This window comes from Poecilia mexicana, unplaced genomic scaffold (genome assembly GCF_051168715.1).
Source record: "Poecilia mexicana isolate PSO_F unplaced genomic scaffold, ASM5116871v1 scaffold_2, whole genome shotgun sequence".
Lineage (NCBI taxonomy): Eukaryota > Metazoa > Chordata > Actinopteri > Cyprinodontiformes > Poeciliidae > Poecilia > Poecilia mexicana.
The window spans coordinates 53,360,832-53,380,083 of NW_028263371.1; the positions used below are offsets into that span (position 1 = coordinate 53,360,832).

Consider the following 19,252-nt stretch of genomic DNA (forward strand, 5'->3'; position numbering starts at 1 on the left):
GAGGAAAAATGAATGTATGAATTCTAAGGGAAAAAAATCTGAAATCTGAAGAAAGAAAATTATTTTTTCTTTTCAGCGACCCTAATCCTCTTCCATATAATGATGATCAGATATGCAGATGATATTCTGAAAGCTGTCCAATGATTTCACTAAGGAAAACTTTTTATTTTTTTACGTCAGTCCCTGACCATGTTGCTTTTGTGTTTGAATGCAGAAATGCTGAAAGAATCAAACTTTCTTCCGTTTAATTTAAAATAATTAAACTTGAACCTGTTTTCATCCTCAGATCAATCTGCTTCAAACCATTTGGATGCATCACAATCATCATCATCTGAATCTTCCTCCTCAGGTGTGTCCAGGCAGGTGGATCACTGATCTGACATGTTTGTTCCCCAGGTGTGTTCAGGTGTTCAGCCCCCCAGCTCCTCCCTCTCTTTTATATTTAAATGTGGGTCGTGCGAGCTCGTCCCGCTGCAGGTGAAGCCTCTCTCTCTCCTCAGTGGGACTCCACCTGAAGATCAGCTGCAGACAGCAGCCGTCACCTGGACAGGTGGATCAACTCAACTCTACACAGGAATTTAAAAAATGGATCATCATCGTTCTGATTTCAGGATTTAAGGTTGGAACTGAGCTGCTTTGTGTTTTAATGGATCAGGAACATTTTAAAGACCAAAATGAAAATAAGTCATTTTTATTTCTGATTGTTTTTAGATTCTCTTAAATCTGATGGTTTGATACCAGATCATTTCAACTGAACTGGTTACGACAAGGATTTACTCTTAAACATCAGAAGAACCAGAACCAGAACCAGAACCAGAGCTGGACCTCAGTGGTCATTTTTCAACCAGGTTTGACTTTATGTTACTAAAAAGCTCCAGAATCTGCTGATTAAAGAAGCAAGGAGATAAAAACCTGTTTTAGACCAACTTATGGCTCTTCTGAACTCTTTAAACAAGCAAAAAAATGTTTTACGTTTCAAATATTTCCAGAGTTATCTTGGTCTTATCAAGAAATTACAGGTTTGCTTCCGTTTGTTTGACTTTTATAAAACTTAAAGTTTCTAAGTTACTACCTAAAAACATAAAATCAAAACAACTTGCTCAGAAAATTCTGAACACAACCATAAAGAGTAAAACTATATGATGTGTTTTATCTTTTGTCTGATCTGGATTTAAAGAAAACTTGATATAAGATACATAACTTTTTTGAAAAATAGTTTTTTTACATTTATGACCACCTTTGTTACAGTACTATTTATATAACAAAAAAAAACAACTCAAAAATATGTTTTTGTTGAATGTGTGAACATCTAACGTCCAACAGAGGCATTTATACATGCAGTCATGGTTACTAATTGATGATATGGCTCTCTGCCCAGGTGGGCATACTGAGCAGGGCGACAAATAAGATGACAAATTCAACCAGTTTTCTGTTTTTCTGCATGTTTAGTGGAAAGTGGAGACTCTGTGTGGAGAATGTGACTCACTGCTGCAGATTGATGATGTATTAAAAGTTTACCGCTTACAATAAAAATATGGAATATTTTGAGTATCTAATCAGATATTAACTGGATTATTATACACTAAATAAAGTTTTTTTTATAATAGAGCCCAATAAATGAGCAGCCATCCATCCATCTAGATCATGTAATATTTAATCAATTTTTGTAGTTCTTAAATTACGTCTGATTATCTTATTACTATTATAATTAAATTAGTTTTGTTGGGAGACTGGAAGCATGTTTAGATCAGGTGCTTCATTTATTCAGAATCACCTCTATAAACACTTAAATAATCATTTTTATTGCTTCCATGAAATACAGATGTATTATTAGCTTCAGATGTGGTTTTTCCTGTTTGCATGTCGAGTGAATTCAGGCTCTGGTTACAAAGTCCCTGATGACATTTTTCTAAGTTAATAGGTGAAAGTTTCTCTCAGATTATTGGAAGTGAACTTCTTGCAGCTGCTTCTAATTTTTTTTATTAAATACTCCACAGTTTATTTAATGGCAATAAAAGAAAATTAATTCTTCTGAAACCAGAACATCTGAGCAGAATTGATCCAAAGATCTAAAAAGATCTTTGGATCTTTTAATCTTCAGGCATTTTACAAACTTCATCCAGTATTTAGTGAGCGCCTCCTCAAAATCTGCCTGGAGACGACACACAGGAGTCTCTGATTGGTCCATTTTGTTCCTGTAAACTGCAAATTAGACAGTATTTAGTTGGAAAACCTTCAACAACTTTGATTTATCCTGGTTAATAATGTAGTATCACTTTAACTACCTTCACTTTTTTATATAAAATTTAAAAAAATATACAGAATAAATTCAGATTTTTATTAATGCTGAAATCGTAACTCAGTTTAATCACAATGAATCAATTATTGAAATAATTGTTAACTATGTTAACAAATTTAGTAATCAATTTATCATTAAATGGAGTACACAGACTCAAAAAGGTCATTTGCTGAAAAACCCCCCAACATATTCAGAGCCGAAATTAAGGCACAATGTACAAAATAAATTACTAAAGGATATGTTATTGTATTTTAGGGAATAAAATGTTTATTTTGTTTAAGAAAATAATTACTTGTTTTTTGCATATTTTAATGTATTTCTAAAATTGTGTAAATATAGCTTTAAAGGTTAAATGAAAAATCTGTGACTTTTTTTATCCGATTACAGAATAATCAATAGAAAACCCGATTATTAAGATAATTGTTAGTTGCAAACCTTATTTTTTATACATCAACCTGACTTTTTCTCTCTGATGTTTCTCCTCTCAGGCCTCTGAAGAAGATCCTCTCCTCATCCTCATTCATCTCTGACCCTCATCAGCATCATGATGCTGCTTGAAACTGCGCTGAGTTAACCAGCCGCTAAAGAAGGCGCGATGTTGGTGTATCGCCCCCTGCTGGTCACCTGGGTTCTGCTCGCCTCCTCAGTCCGAAGCCAGAGCTGGAGGCCGTGCACAGGTAGGTTCTAATGCAGCTTTGTAAGCCACTGAGGAGCACAGATGGGTAGAGTAATCTCAAAAATTATACTCAATTATACTCAAGTAAAAGTTGTAGCCGTCCAAAACTCAAGTAAGAGTAAAAAAGTATTTGGAAAAAAGGCGACTCAAGCACTGACTTATCAAAACATCAACCATTTGATATTTAAAAATATTTAGAAATCAGACAGACCAACATATAAAGTTATAAATAAATAATTTTATTTGTATACCTCTTTAATTTGTGAGAAAAAAAACATGGAAATTTCTGAGCTTCAAAAGTTGAAGATTTTCTAGAAAAAACTCAGAAATGCTTTGTTTAATCTCAGGCAGGTTCTAGAGAAAGAACTTGGAAATTTCCAAGTTTGAGAAGTCAAAGATTTTAGACTTTTGGACTCAAAAAGTTTCGATTTTCAAAACTCAAATTCCCAAGTTTTTTTTCTAGAAAATTTCTGAGATTAATATAAAAATGTCTGGGGGGGGGGGGGGTCACCCAAATTTTCAACTCTTGGAGCTCAGGAGTTTCTGTTTTCTCATGAAAATTTTGTAGATTCTCAAAATTTTCTGGTGGAATTTTTTTCCCTTTTTGTTATTTACAATGGCCCTTAGACGACATGGACGTCCATCTTGTTCAGCTCGGCACCTCGCTCTTTGCAGTGGAGGATTGTTGTTTACTGCATAGGTAATTTCTGGTAAGCTTCATAGCATCAGACTGGTAAAACATTATTGATTGAGTAAAGTTTAAAACTTGAGCCCTGATCAATCCAGACCCTCTGTAGGAAGCAAATATCGTAGAACAACAGGCTTGTTCTTACCAGGCTAATTACAACCTGGAATCTTTAATTCAAACTATTGAAGACTGAAAGTCATGACACCCTGAGTCCAGAACCAAATGTTCTCTCCAGAGGACCGTCCTCCGTGTTTTTTTATGTAGCTCAGACGTTTCTGCTGCTTTGCTTCTTTGAAATGTGAGCCGTGTTTCTGAACTTGTCGTCCCCTCCCTCCATTCATCCTGCATTGATCTGCTGCTGCACCAAAACACACAGACGGCCTCAGAGGAGCTTAAAGGGGAATTCCAGCTGAAACTGATGTCGGATAAAACCAGATTTATCCTCCCTCGGCCTCCTTTACATCTGCTGGTGTTTAAGACAGAGATAAACCAGCGACGCCGCAGTGATTCAACTGATGGGTTCTTCAATAGTTATGTAATCATAGAGTCTTTAATTAAAATATCAACCTGCAGTGAATTTATTGACTTATTGTCAAGAATCGATATTTATGTACTCATGGCATCTTTAACTAGCTTTAAAATGTCAGCTTTCAGTGAATTTACTGACTTTTTAGTCAGGAGTCATTCTTTTCATCTGAAATAGTTCTGCAGATTGGTCCTCAGGTCACTTAAGGTTACAACCTGAACTGGACATTTAATGTCTTAAATGTTCAGTTTGCATTGTAATCTTAATTATTTAATTTAATTTGATTCAAAAATACTTTATTAATCCCTTAAGATAGATTAGGTGTTTTTCTCTCTCAAAATATCAAATATTTTTCAAAGATGTTGATGGCATTAGGAAGGAAGGATCTCCTGCAGCAGTCAGTGTTACAGCGGTTTTGATGAAGCTTCTGACTGAAGACACTTTGTTATTAAATGACACTGATGAAGAGGATGCTCAGGGTTATCTGTAATGTTTTTTGTTTTATTTATGATTCTTCTTTTTATGGTTAAATTAGGTGTAGATTCGGTCAATAATTGGAAAGTAGCTTGAAAATCCTTTTAGATTTGAGATGAAACGTCTTCAAAACAAGATAACATGTCCAGTTGCCTTCCATTTAACACTTTGACATTTTTATAGTTCAGTACTTGAAAACGATAGACCTGTTCAGGTTGAATCATCAATTTTCCACCAGATAAATTCTTCTAAAATGCCTTGAATGTTACATTCTGGGGCAGGATGTCATGCCTCCCCATTCACTTTATCAGGTACACCTGCTCTGCTACCTAATGACTCAGTCACTCGCATGGCAACGACTCTGTTCATCAAATGTTCAGAATCCTACTCGTTCCAACCAAGATAGTCAGAATACAGTCACTGATTGTCCAATTCTGGAGAAATTTTGTCCTTCGTCATCAAACCTCTAAAACAGGAAACTGAAGCCACAATTCAAACAAGATGGCCAAAATTAGATGGTGACAGATTGGAAAAATGCTGCTTGCTCAATGAATCTTGATTTAATCTGAACCATTCAGATGGTAGAGTCAGGTTTTGGCTTTAATAACATGAAAACATGGATCCATCATGACTTGTATAAACTGTTCAGGTTGGCCTGAATTTGCATTTTGAGGACATTTTTAGCTGTTACTGGAGAAATCTGACATAGATTGGATGTTCTGGATCAGAAATGGCTTTTACCATTTTTCTGTGCATTTCTCTATTCTCTCTTTATTGTACATAAATTGTTACCTTTTCTCTGTTTGTCCTGATTTTCTCTCAGCACATGGAACTGCTGTAGCAGCAAACATTGCAGTGATTTATCACTGTGATGTTTATCTGTGGGGACAGGAAGCTGAAACTGTTTCTGTTTTTAGATCCTGCAGCATCAAACAGAGGAACCCATCTGCCTCTGAGCTGATAAAAAAATAAATCTGATGATTTACAGTCAATGATACGGATCGTTCTGAGAGAAGGCCGACTCGTTTATCGTTTATCAGCCTCTGTTGGAGGAAACTGATCTGGATCAGGTTCTAGTTTCCTCCAGCTGCTGGTTTCACTTCACCTCTATGAAAATCAGCTTTCAGGGATCTGAAATGACCAGCAGCAGATAATCTGTCCACATCTAATCAGGATTTATTTTTGGCTCTAAGAGTTTCCAAAACACCAACGATTCTAATCAACAACAACCTGAAAACCAGGAAGCTGCTGCCTCTTGGGGTTTGGTACTTTGGAGTGAGAAGGTTCAGTACCAAGTGGGAAAACTTCACAGAAACGTTTGTCTTTGAAATGTGTTGGAGTCCGAAAAGCAGGAATAGATATTCCAGTTTCACCGGAATGTGAAATACCTGTTGACCAAAGATTATGCAGGAATGACAAACTAATCTGAAAGTATAACACCTAAAGGTTTACCAATACTGTATAAAGCCTTGAAGGATCCGTTCTAGGAAAAACCTTTTACGTTTCTAAAGTCTATTAGTTGACTGCTCTAACTTGGATTCATCTGGCTGTGGCCACGGAAATTATGATTCACCATTTGAAAAGTTACACAATCAAAGATTGACAGCAATAATTTGAGTTATTTAGCCTGTAATAAGAGTAATTAGCAAGCTAAATATTTAGTTGGAAGCTACATATTTTAGTGTGCTAATTACAAACAAGAAAAATATTTAACTTGAATGTTAATGTTTAGTTAGCCTTCTAAGTATTTAGCTTCAAACTAAAACTGAATATTAATTTTAATCTAAATGCTTATGTAGCAAACTAAATATTTAGATTCAAACAATGTATTTAGCTAGCAAGTTAAATATTTAGCTGCACACTTAAGTAAAGATTTTAACTACATATTTAGCTTACTAAATATTTAGGAAGCTACCTATTTAGCTTGAAGCTAAATATTTTATTTGCTAACCAAAGGCAAGGTAAATATTTACCTTCCAAATAAATATTTAGTTATCAAGATATATATTTAGTGTTCTAATTAAATATTTAGTTTGAAACTTTGACATTTTTAGATGAATGAATAACATTGTGAAAATATGACTTTACAAACAGCATCCTAGAGGGAATGTTTTGCTTCAGTCAGCAGAAACCCTCTGAAAGATTTTCTGTTTTTCTGAGTGAATCTCAGCTCCAGAACCGACTGACGCCATGTTTTCCCCTCAGACCTGCGTCCGATTGACCTCCTGTCCAAAGCCCTGCCACGCCCAGCACAAGCCACGCCCACTCAGGTAGGAAACCTGAAGAAACTGATGAAGGAGCTTTAACACGTTTATATGACCAATGTTCTGTGCCAACAGGTGCAGATGGTTCAGTCCAGAGGGTCCAGAGGTATCAGGCTAACCGGCACCGCACCGACAGCTCTGAGTTTTACCGCCTCACAGATATTCACCAACTGTGACTATTTTCCTTCTGAGTTCTCGTTGGTGGCCACCATGAAGATAAAAAGACTGAGGAAGAAGGTAAACATAACAGAATCTGATCTGATCCGGTCCTCTCCAGTCCAGCTCAGAACCGTCTAACCTGCTCTCTTTCTCTCCGTTTTTAGACGAATCAGTACATCTTCTCTGTGGTGAAGGAGGGATCCGAGTCACTGCTGCTGGGGCTACGTGTCTCTGAGAACTGTCTTCACCTTCTGACCTCTCCCCCTGGTGGTGGGGGTCGGAAAAGGATCAGTTTTAAAAATGTCCGATTGGACGACAACAGATGGCACACCGTGGTTCTGGCTGTGACCGGTCCTTATGCAACATTGACCGTTGACTGTGGGCTGCCTGTGGAAATGTGAGTTTCTAGCTGGTTTTAACTAGTTCAGGGTGGTTCAAACCGGTAAAAACCAGTTCAAACCTGTTTAATGGGTTTAGGCCAGTTTTTTATCCAACCCTTAGACCAGTTCAAACCTGCTTAAACTGGTTTAGGTTGGTTCATTGTTCAACCCATAGACTTGTTGAACACAAAGATTTCTTTAAAAAATCAACCCATTTTAGAGAACTTGCCATTAGTATACTGGACCACAGCTCTGTCAGCCTTCTTAACTGGTTCCCTGTCTCTCAGTAAACAGGTCCGGACCTTCCCCAGCACTCTGAGCACCAGAGGGTCCAGGTTCATCATCGGCAGCAGGGGCCACTGGAGGGGCCGCTTCTCTGTGAGTCTATGATCAGAATCAGAACCAGATAGTTTTTCATGTAGAATCACACCAGTTCTTTTGTGTTTAGGGTCTACTTCGTCAGCTGGTTCTTCTTCCAGGCTCAGACGCGATGCCCAGACTTTGCCCCAACTCTGAACCCAGTCTGGCAGAGCTCTCTGTCCCACAGGTCCTCAAGTCCTCCCCGCTCCAACCCGACCAGCAGGGCTCAGTTTATCCATACGGTAAGAAGAAAAACCAGCAGCTCATGCAGTTCTTCATCAAATCAGAACAGTTCATCTCACAACAGAAGAAACCTTGATACAGTTTAAAGTTTTGACCCTAAATTATAGCATCAAATATGGTGGCCATGATCCAACATTCCTTCATCTAGTGCTCTGTCTGCGCTGATGAAGGTTCTCTCATCTCAGCATGCTGAATGCTTGAAACTGACAGCTTGTTTCTGATTAATTATGCTAGTTATTTTCAGTTCATTTCAGAGCACTGATTTTAAGTGTAGCTAACCCCCCGGTGAAAGCATAAATTTTGAAAAACTCCATAAAAGTGGGCGGAGCAAAGAGACAACAAGGGGCGTGGCCAAGAGTGTAGATGGGCGGAGGCGGTTAAGTGAGATGACTTTTCAAACCCCTAGAGCACACACAATCATCTAATTCAAATAATCACAGGACTTGACGTTCCTCAAAAAATCCTTAATTTCTTTACATGTATATTCACCAAACACACAAGTTGCAATACGCTGGCATAAACAGCAAGACATAAAACTGTGACAGCACCTTTAAAACTCTTCCATCAAATGTTTATTTTGATTCAGTGTTGGAAACACTGATGCCTGCAGATGTTTAGTGTAGATTCAGGAGGAACCAAACTCACCTGTCTCACCTGTTCAGACTGAAAAGCTGAATATTTCTCCCCAGTGTTTCCATACTTTCACTGTGGCGTGTTTGCAGTGTAAAGCTGGAGCTGTGATGGCAGCAGCGATTCAGTAACCTGAGCTCCAGACTGACTGACAGCATGAAGAACGGTTTGTTTATCAGTTTCAGGCTCTGTTAGCTTCTGTGTCTCTTCTGCTTCTGTGGGAAACACTGACCCTGCTGGGATTTGTAGTTCTGCTGAAGCTGGGTGTCTGCTAAGGATTCCTGGATGTAGTTCTGGTTCAGGGACAATTTAGGGCAGATATTTTGGTTTAGTAAAGCCGAGTACGAGTTGAAGGTTTGTCCCTCTGTTTGATGTGTTTCCATGGCGACAGGCGGGTGAGGACAAGTACAGGTGCTGCGGTCAGGACGTCTGCTGAGGAGCAGTCTCACCTTTTCTTTTCTTTCTTTTTTTTAAATCTGTCTGATCTCAGCTCAGTTGATGAATCTCCTTGATTGATTAGTCAATAACGATCACAGACATATTTCAGACTTCTTCACTGGTTTTTCTTCCAGGCTCATGATGACAAAGTTAATAAAGTTCTGCTGATTGAAGTTCAGCACCGATCCTGTCAGACTCATCATGACTCATGGTTTATATAAAGCCGCCCGAGGTGCGTCTTAATTTATGTACCTGCCTGCAGCTGAGCGAGCCGTGCAAGCCGCCGTCGCCTGAACTTGACCTCAGATTTCTAAAGGGAATGCTACCAGAGATCACGTTTTTATGATCCGTGAAAGAGTTTAATCCACCCTCAGCTTTACAACCGAAAACACACCCAATCCTAGAAAAACCTCAACCCACAGAGAGCGGGAACGCAGTGCAATGAGGGTTTATTTTATTAGAGGCAGCACGACAATACAGTCCTGCATTTCAGGCTTGGAAATGTTTTGGAAAACATTGGGATTGGGAAAAATTAGGGCAAAAAATACAGTCTAAAAATGTTGCTGTGACTCACAATTTCTTGTGTCACAGAGGTGTTCAGAGGATCAAGTTACTCAAAGAAAAACTGAAAACGGTTTGCATTTTTCTTATTATGCAGACCAGAATATCATCAAAAACATTCAAGCAACATAAAGGAAATTTTGAGAGGACACTGTAGAAACCTTACTATGCAGAAAATAAGCCTGATGTAAACCTTGTCCAGTGTCCATTTCTCTGAACTTAGAGGGATGTACTTCCAATGATCCATCATAGAGTCTGAAACAGAAATGGCTGCTTACCAGTATAAGAAAAATTACATTTCAAGCACTTTCCAAAGATCTGACCCGGCTATTGTCCTAATCTGTCCCCAACAGAGGATGCTGAAGAATATAGAAAATGAAAGATGAGACAATAATGTCTTTGAAATGTTGGACACATTAAGGTGTGAAGAAGAAGAATGGGACACAATAACTCCTGAAATGCTTCAAATTCTCAATGAAAGAACAGTTTTTAGATGTTCAGAGAAAATATAGGTACCTTGAAAAATGGGAAAACTGTATGGCGTGATAGCTTCAATGGAAAATGATTAAAGATTTATGTTCCTTGGGTTTAGTTCTGCACCAGATTTGACCTCTTGTTTTGTTTCTCTTTCAGAGGCCGAGGCCAGAGTGACTGCAGGCGATCGTCCTCCATGTTCAGGCCCAGAGAAAGGTCAGCTGTGGTTCAACGTTCGGAAGAAAGGTCTGTTCATCTGTGACGGGATGATGTGGAGGACCCTCATGCAGGGTGAGTCTGACTGGATGAGACTTCACAGAACCTCACATCACCTTTGTTTCCATTTACCTTAAAATTGCTCAAATTGGAATTATGAAAATAATTCCAGTTTCTCATCCATTGCTGCTGTTGGAGTATGTCAGCTGTGCGTCAGATTTATGGGCGTACCAGAAACGCGTGAATACAAAGGTTCCAGCCAAAACCTATTTATCTTTTTTTTTTTTTTTTTTAAATTAGCACAATTAAGTCCCGACCCTAGTTATTTTACATGTCATCAATTATTTTTGCTTAATGATTAGTTTTTTGAGGTTCTCTAATCTAATAACATCTAAAACAAGTAAATCGGTTTTCTTTGCAGATAAAGAGCGTCTGGACTATGTGGAGGACTACCAGGACTTCTACACCCGCTCAGAAACCTTGGATGTGGAGCTCTTCTCCATCCCGTCTGAAGGCCTGTTCATGGCTGCAGCCAACAGGTACCAGAACCAGAACCAGAATCCTTCCACATCAGCTCTCAAGGAAATGAAGGTCTTCAATCTTCATGGTAACAGTCTTGTCTGTTCTTACAGGGACTCCCGACCCGGGTCTGGTATTTACAAATGGATTAATGGGTCATTCCAGCTGTACCAGAACGTCAGCACTCAGGAAGCTCAAGCCTGGAAATATTTCACCATCGATGACAAGGTGGGAGTCACTTAAACACAACAATTGTCCGTGGTAACGCCAAGTTCGAGAAGAGAGCTGCGGTAGAAACCTGATCTAAGGTCATGAAAATAAACCTAATGTGGAAAATAGTCTCCAGAAGTCAAGATTAAAAAGGTTCTGCTGCCTCAGCTGGACCCAAAAAGAGTTTGATGTTTCTTTTGGGTGACCTGTGATCATGTGACCTGTGATCATGTGACCTTTGAAGGTGTGTTCAGGCCTCCTGTGTTCTCATTGTGTTGGCGTGTTTGCTCTTAGAGGAGCACAGGTGTTAACACAAAGCTCTGCAGGTATTCACAGCAGCTGTGCACCAGCAGACCTGGACTGAAAGTAAAGATCGGAGAGAGGAAGGATCTTTAATTCAAAGAACCACAGATCCATGTTTGTCCTGGAGTTCTGGTTCCATCCGGTTCTTTAGTCAATTCAAATCCATTGGATGGATCCACGTCTCTTTGCGTGAATCTGATTTTTTGTGTTTTATAATCCCTGAGTCGCTCTGATGGTTTTGTTTTTCTGTTTACTCCTTTGCAGGGTTTTTACCTACATTTTTCATGTCTCAGGGTGAATCTTGTTCACCTGGGGGTTTTAATTACCTCCCACCAAATGTTTAATCTTTTCCCAAGATTTAGTCAAGTTCCTAGACTGTTTTCTTAGCTGTGAACTTGGTGACCAAACTATAAAACGCCTACAGGCATTTTTTCATCATCCATTGTCAAATGTACACAAACAAGCACAGCCTGGGACTTTCTATAGGCCCACTGAAAGTCCTTCTCCATGTCCTCTACAAAGTCCCCTAAAGCATAAGTTTTTGCTTTCTCAACCACAGAAATCATCAGATTGGAGTTGACCTTTGAAGCTGAGGCCTCTGAACATTTCTGGTGTTACCGTGGTTGACACAATGTCACACGATAAATCTGGATGATATTCCCATTTCTGGTAGAGAACGACTCTGGCTTTGAATGCTGCAGCTCTTGATGGCTTTTTGCCCTTAAATTTCTACTTTTGAACAGTCGTTTAAGGGCTCCTGCTTGTGGCTGTAGTCCTGGTACAAGGTATTGTTTTTATAACCAAGAACAGCTGGTTGGCGTCCAAAAAGCTCAAATAATACATGTACTACAATCTCAAATCCCAGAGGAGTTAATACAAAGGAAGACCAATTAGCAGAGAGAAGGAGGAAGTTCTTCCATTGATCATAGCAAATAAAGATTGTATCCCCTACTCCAACATCTCTCTGTGTGGCTTTCTAACCACATGGCCAGACGGAGATTTAAAGTGGATTGGCAAAAGCAAATGAGGTGGACTAGCAGTGCTTGCCATCATCCAGGTTGTGTTACTGTAGAGTATTGTCTTTACTGCCCAGATGTTGAGCCCTAAGCATGTGATGAATGAAACTTTCATATAAAGTCTTTCGATGTATTGCAGACTGACAGCTGCTGGATTTCCCTCCTACTTACATCATAACCATCCACAGCAACTCTCTGTAGACACTGGGTGATATGAATTAAAACAACATCTCAGACTTGGGGTCAGCAGGGTGGTTTTCTTTTATCTAGTTGACCATTAGAGCCGATTCTCACCTGTGTGGAGAAACTGGGATAATGATTGACGGTTGGTCAGTTGGTGAGTCAAAAATTAAAATTTTCACCTGACATTAAGGAAGAAGTGGTAGTTCTCCAAATATATTCATAGCTCAAACTTAAGCTGGTTTGTGCTTCATGACAAAAGACCAAACTTGGAGTTGAAACCATCATCCTTACTGTTTTATTTGAGAGAGATGAATTCCCCAAAAGTGAACAATATAACTCACCAAAGCGTTGGAAGGAACTGGTTAGAGAAGACTCTGGATCATCAGACATTGTATTAAATAATCTTTAATGCAGACAAATAATAGTTGTGCAACAGATCATGTTTTGCTTCCTCCACCCTTCAGGTTTTCCTGGTGGTGGCAGACATGCAGAAGGCAGAACCTGAGCTGTCAACCATCTATCGGTGGAATCGTCGGCAGAAACGTTTCATTCGCTTTCAGACTCTGGAGACCCACTCTGCTCGGGACTGGGAGGCCTTTCACATCCACAACAACAGCTTCCTGGTGGTGGCCAATCACATGCGAGGTGAGCTGGAGCAAAACATCCCAAAGTAAAATTTCCCTCATGTGAGGCAGTTTGATGAAGTTTTGAAGCAGTAATGGCTTTAGTCTTCACTTTGGAGGTAACTACCTACTTCTAACACAAGAAGACTCTGATTTCAGGGACATTTGTCACTCTGTTGTAAAGGAATCAGTCTGTTAATAGAAGAATTTCTGCATCTTTATTGCTGTTATGACTGTACTGACATGAAGCACATTTTATTTCTTCATCAGAGTGTTTTCTGAAACATGTTTTATCCCTGAGCCGTCTGTAATCAGACGTGTTAAATAACAAGCTGCAGTGTGGTCAGGTTCCTGTGTCTCTGCTGGTGAACTGTAACAGGATCAGAGATGCTGATCGTTCTGCGGCGAGTTCGTTCGTTAAGAGCTTCAAAACACAACTATTTGATGTGAGGAAAGTCGTGGTTTTTCAGCTGATAAAACACTTTAGAGTTCAGAGAGCGCTGCTATCTCCTGGCCTGTGGACCTGCAGCCACTTCAAACACACCTCCATCTGCACGCTCAAATGTTTCCTGTAGAGATAAAAACAAACTCACTGGCCCAAAGAGATTGTTTGTGATCTGAGAGGAAAGAATGCAGGTGAACTGGGATCAGATCATAAACTGTAGAACGCCGTCTGAGACTCATCCGCACACAGTCTGAGAAAGCTGCAGTTCAATTAGGACTCCAGAAAGAGTCCCAGTACCACCAGTTAGGCTACCAACTATCATTGTATGATAATTTTGTTAACACAGAACCATAAACTAGCCAGAAGGTTCATGAGAAGCACAGGGAAGACACAACTCCGGCTATGAGTTCCCCTTGGCAGTGAAGGTTTTATGTTGAGTTTTGATGATGGACTGATAAACTGTGACAATCAATAGAAAAATCTTAGTTTTTTTTTATCTGATCCCCTCTGTGTGTTAAAGAGGCAAGATAAAATACAGATTTGAATCATCAGTACAGCTTAATATCATCTGCATATGTGAGATATGATGAAACCATGTGAACAGATAACCAGACCAGACCATGACTCTACAAAGATAAGGGGACCGAGCACTCAGCCTTGGAGCACGCCCTATCAGAGATGGCAACTCGAGCTGCACTCGGATTGCAAAGATACGACTTTCAGACTTGACAAACTTTTTCCTTAAGATTTGAGACGTGACTTGGATTTCCCTTTTAAAGTAGTAAGACTTCACTTACACTTTCCCCTTAAAGACTTGAACCTGATTTGTACTTGGAAACAATGATTTGAGAACATCTCTGCTTTCTATGCTATGAGATGGAAAGTTAATATTTATTTTTAACAACTTTTTATATCAACTTGTACAGCAGTAGATCATAACAGAAAAGACTTTTACCATTATTAACCACCAGAAGGCGGAATGTTTGACTTCAGCTGTTAATATGAGGATCTGTGCCTGTCTGTGTCCTCAGCCAAAGACTCCAACCATAACATCCACAGTGTGATCTACAGGTGGAACCCTGACACAAAGGTGAGATTCACTGGCCTGATGTCAACATGAGAAGATGTCCAGTACTCTGTATTCATTTTTGGGATCTTTGTCCTTTTGTCCTGCTGTCCTCCAGCTGTTTGAGGTGAACCAGACTCTGTCCACGTCCGGAGCCTATGACTGGGAGTTCTTCACCATCGGCCCGTATCATTTCCTGGTGGTGGCGAACACCTTCAACGGTCAGAACACCACCATCAGCTCCACCATCTACGTCTGGTTGGACGGGTGTTTCCGGAGCTTCCAGAACATCACGGTCAGTGTTGAGACGCGACTTTGGATCAGGGCTGCAGTCAGCATCTGATGTGGGATGAAATCCACCACAACTTTTTACCTTTAGCACCCTCTAGTGGTGAAGTTCAGACATATACTGTTGAATTTAATACGATTCTTGTGACAGAGATGATGTGATGACACAAAAACACAATACTGAGTGACGTCACATACAGGCTGCGTCTGATTGGAGCAAGTGAGAGTTTGGCCTAATCCCTGAGTTTAGACTGTCAGGCAACCCTCCAGAAATCTGATTCTGATCCAGTTTATACATGAATTCAGTTACAATGGATGGGTTGAAGTCCAGATCTGAACTTCAGTAAACAGATAAAAATAAAAAATCAGGTTGAATTGGGAACCCTTTTTGTACTGGAGCACCTTGAAGAACCACCTGCTGGTCTGATGGGTCTCCACTCCAGCAGCAGCTGCCTGTTTTTCCTTCTCTGCGTCTGTAATAAACCTCCTCAAACTGCAGGAAAACGTTTTAATGCGATGACAGAAGTCAGAACATGAAATAGAAACATAAAAATCAGCAGCAGATTTTTAGAAATACATTTTAATCTCTGCCTGCTGGTGATGATGAAAAGGAAAGTTCAGGAAACCAGCAGTGAGAAATTAATGAGAGAGGAAGAGGGGATTTTCCAGCTGAAGACTGAAAAGAGACTTTTACTGCATTTTTAAAACCGCAAAAACACATTAAATCCTCCTGCTGTGTAATTTAACCTCTTCTAGTAGCACACAGGTGACACATTATCACCAAAAACACATCGACATTTCACTCTGCTACTCATTTTTCTGAACAGACATGTACAGATTAGTTTTCATTTCATTGATTTACACAAGAAATCCAAGAATCAAAGCATAAAAAAAAAAATTAGATTTTTCTAAATAAAATATCCAAGCTAATCTGAGAAACAGATTCTGCATCATTTTGTAAACAAAAATGAATGACATATGTGCAAAAACTCAAATGTTTAAAGCTTATAAAGCTTCTCATATGTGATTTTAATAAATCTGGATGGGTCTTATCCATATAATTTATAAGAAAATTCCAGTTTCTTTTGTTCCCAGGGACTTTTTTGGAGCATTTGTCTCAGATTAAATAAATATTTTCCCATAATGATATGATGAGCTCTAGTTGTTTTAACAGTCACATTTTCCTTACAAACACCTACAATCACTTTCCCTCTCCTGTTTACTTAGGGAACCTGCATTAGCTTGTTAGTCTATCATTTGATTTCAGGAAGGAAATGCTGATTAGATATAAAACCTGACTTTTTTCCCCATTACAAGTTCCAATTTTCAGATTTTTATTGATTTTCTTTTCTGTCTGCCAACGGATGATTTTCCTTCATCCATTGGCAGACGGTTGGAGCGACGGATTGGGAGATGTTCCAGATCGACGGCCGGTTCTTCCTCGCCGTCGCCAACAGTCAGCAGTTCTCCAGGAAATCCCAGAGTCTCTACAACATCAACTCCACCGTGTACGAGCTCAACATGTTCACCCAGACCTTCCTCCGCTTCCAGGACATCCCGACTCACAGGTGAGACAATCTACTTCCTGTTGTCATTACCTGCTCTCTGTCTGTTTATTACAAATTCAAGCTTTGCACATCACTCTTTATCAGCATGTTTTACCTGTTCTCTTCTTATTTGTTAGTGTTCTTTATTTCTTCAGCATTAGTTCTTTGGCTGTTTTTTACCTGCTCATTACACTGAAAAAACACAAAATCTTACCAAGTATTTCTATCTTGTTTCTAGTCCAGGTGTCTTAATACACTTAAAATAAGACAAAACTATTTTACAAGTAACTTTTCAGTGAAATATCAGGACATGTTTTAAGTAAATAATTCCTTAATATTATTTTAAAAAGTACTAGTTCCACTGGCAGAGTTTTTCACTTATAACATGGGAAAACATGTTATAATAATCTGCCAATGGTGGAACTATTATTCTTCTATAAACGTCTAAAATGAAAGAAGATGATTAACCCTTTAAAGTCTGACTGATTATGTGTGTTTTGGTTGTTTTTGTGTTTAGCGCTCTTGACTGGGAGTTCTTCACCATCGGAGACGAGAAGTTCCTGGTTGTGGCGAACTCTTACGATGGCAGTTCTTACTCTGTGAACAGCGTCGTCTACAGGTGAGCGAACTTCATCCACACCTGTGCAGGTGCTGTATCTGACTTCATCTGACCAGCAGTGTGTGTGTGTGTGTGTGTTTGTTTTCCAGGTGGCAGGGCTACGAGGGCTTCGTCCCGGTCCACAGTCTGCTCACGTTTGGCTGCAGAGACTGGGAACACTTCACCACTGAGCAGGGCTCCTTCCTCATCTACTCCAGCGCCACCTCCAGGCTCAGCAAAGTGTTCAGACTGAGAACGTACTGAGAGGTTCTGATTGGATCAGACTGATGTCCTCATGTCTCTGAGGGCGGGGCTTCAGGAGGAGTCTCCTCTCTGTCAGCTTCAACCTCAAACTCTGAAGAAAAAATACTTTATTTATAAGAAGCACTTTTTAAACTAATTAAATTATGATAAGCTCTGCAGACGGAACTGATCCAGATTGCAGATTTATTCTTAATGTTTTTCACACAGAACATTTTTTATGCTTCTAATCTATCCTCCAATTACTAGTAGGTTAACAGTTTTATTTGACATAAAAATCAACTATAAACTAATAGAACTAAAAAAATCAATTCTGAAAAAGCATCACATCAGGAGGCTAAAAGCTCCTTATCTGTTTCTGTTTTTGAATCAAAGTTCTGGAGCCCCACATATAAACACTTTTGTGGATTTCCAACTGAAACTGGGTGTACAGTAAAAACTTAAAACATTATGTACATAAATAAATCAGGATGAATGAAATGGTAAGTATGCACAGTTTGAAAAACATTTCCCTTTTACATCCCAATTAATGGACTCCTACCACATCGAGGGATTGATAATTAGTCGGGAACAGGTTGTGGTCTGTTTCCAGTCATTTTCTTCATTTGAATGAATGAAACTTGAACTAGGCCAAGTCTATATTCAATGTAATTAAAATTACATTATTTATCCTGAAGGGAAATTAAATGTTGTCATAACTCACATCATCCAAGTACCTTCAAAGAGTCGCTGTGGATGGTGATGCTATGGAAAAGAAGGATCTCTGCTAGCAGTCAATCTTGCAACTAATCTGAAGACACCTCTGACTGAAGACTGTTGCTTTCTGACATTGACTTTCTTGACATTCTAGTAGTTAAATTTCTGAGCAGCAGAGATAATATTTAACCTCCTAAGTGTCACCAATAGGTCAATAATTTCAGAAATTGTCTCCTCATTCTTGAAGCATTTGAAGTGTTTTGTAAAAATGATACTTGTGATATTCTGCTTTTTTATGAAGTGAAATTTCTTTGGGTGTGGTCATTCATTAGCATTACTGCCCTCTGCTGCCCTCTACAGGTTTCTCTGCTCAATCATATACAAATCTACACTGAAATGTTCTCTGAGGTCTAAAATTAATGACTTAATGAAAATTGTTTATGTAAATGATGTTAAATATTAGAATTAATAATGCTTTAATGAATTTCTGTTCTATAATAGACCCTTTCTTTGGCTCTGTTTCAGTCTGTCCTGTTGTTTTTTATTGCATTTATTTATTGATTTGTGTTTTTGCTGCCGGACAGTAAACTCACTACTATTGTTATTTTGTAATATCGTAAACCCAATTTTCTCCTCAGGTTATAAAAGAGCTACTGTAAAGAAAGAAATTCTGAGTTTATTTTCAAGTAACTTTTTCTGTGATACATTTTCTGTGCTATATTTAAAGTGAATATATTTTGATAACATAAATAAACTTTTTAATTGAACTGTTTTTATTTTATTTTTGAAGATCTATAATTTATCAAGTCCTTTTAAAACCAATGTTAATATAATGTTTGGTGTCAACTGAAGATGCATTTTGGAAACAATTTAATTAAATAAAGGTTTTAAAGTTAAAGTTTTTGTTTGAATAATTTGTCACAAATCAAATCATTTATGATCTCGACTTTTTGATTGAGGCAGTAATAAGTATATTTTTGATCGAGATTTGTGCCTCTTTAAATTGTATTTATGACTCTATTTCTTCAATAAGTTACATTTAAACCACAATGGATATTTGCTATTATTTAACTTGTAAAAACTTTCAGCCAAATTTGATAATTTTCCTG

General features: G+C 38.7%; 1 protein-coding gene across 2 annotated transcripts; it reads left to right on the top strand.

The window, feature by feature from the left end:
- Positions 1-414: 414 nt before the first annotated feature.
- On the top strand, positions 415-19,041 carry LOC106916103 (thrombospondin-type laminin G domain and EAR repeat-containing protein). Of its 2 annotated transcripts, XM_014984151.2 has the most exons (17): positions 417-619; positions 712-848; positions 2,788-2,976; positions 6,869-6,933; positions 7,003-7,164; positions 7,251-7,483; positions 7,754-7,844; positions 7,915-8,068; positions 10,332-10,463; positions 10,810-10,927; positions 11,021-11,135; positions 13,084-13,264; positions 14,719-14,777; positions 14,872-15,048; positions 16,431-16,609; positions 17,106-17,207; positions 17,297-19,041. In XM_014984151.2, the coding sequence occupies exons 3-17, from the start codon at positions 2,895-2,897 to the stop codon at positions 17,448-17,450; spliced, it is 2,004 nt and encodes a 667-aa protein (XP_014839637.2). In that variant the 5' UTR covers positions 417-619; positions 712-848; positions 2,788-2,894; the 3' UTR covers positions 17,451-19,041. The 2 variants fall into 2 exon arrangements, with proteins under 2 accessions (XP_087859116.1, XP_014839637.2); XM_088002990.1 differs by having other exon boundaries at positions 415-619; positions 10,810-11,135.
- Positions 19,042-19,252: the final 211 nt, after the last annotated feature.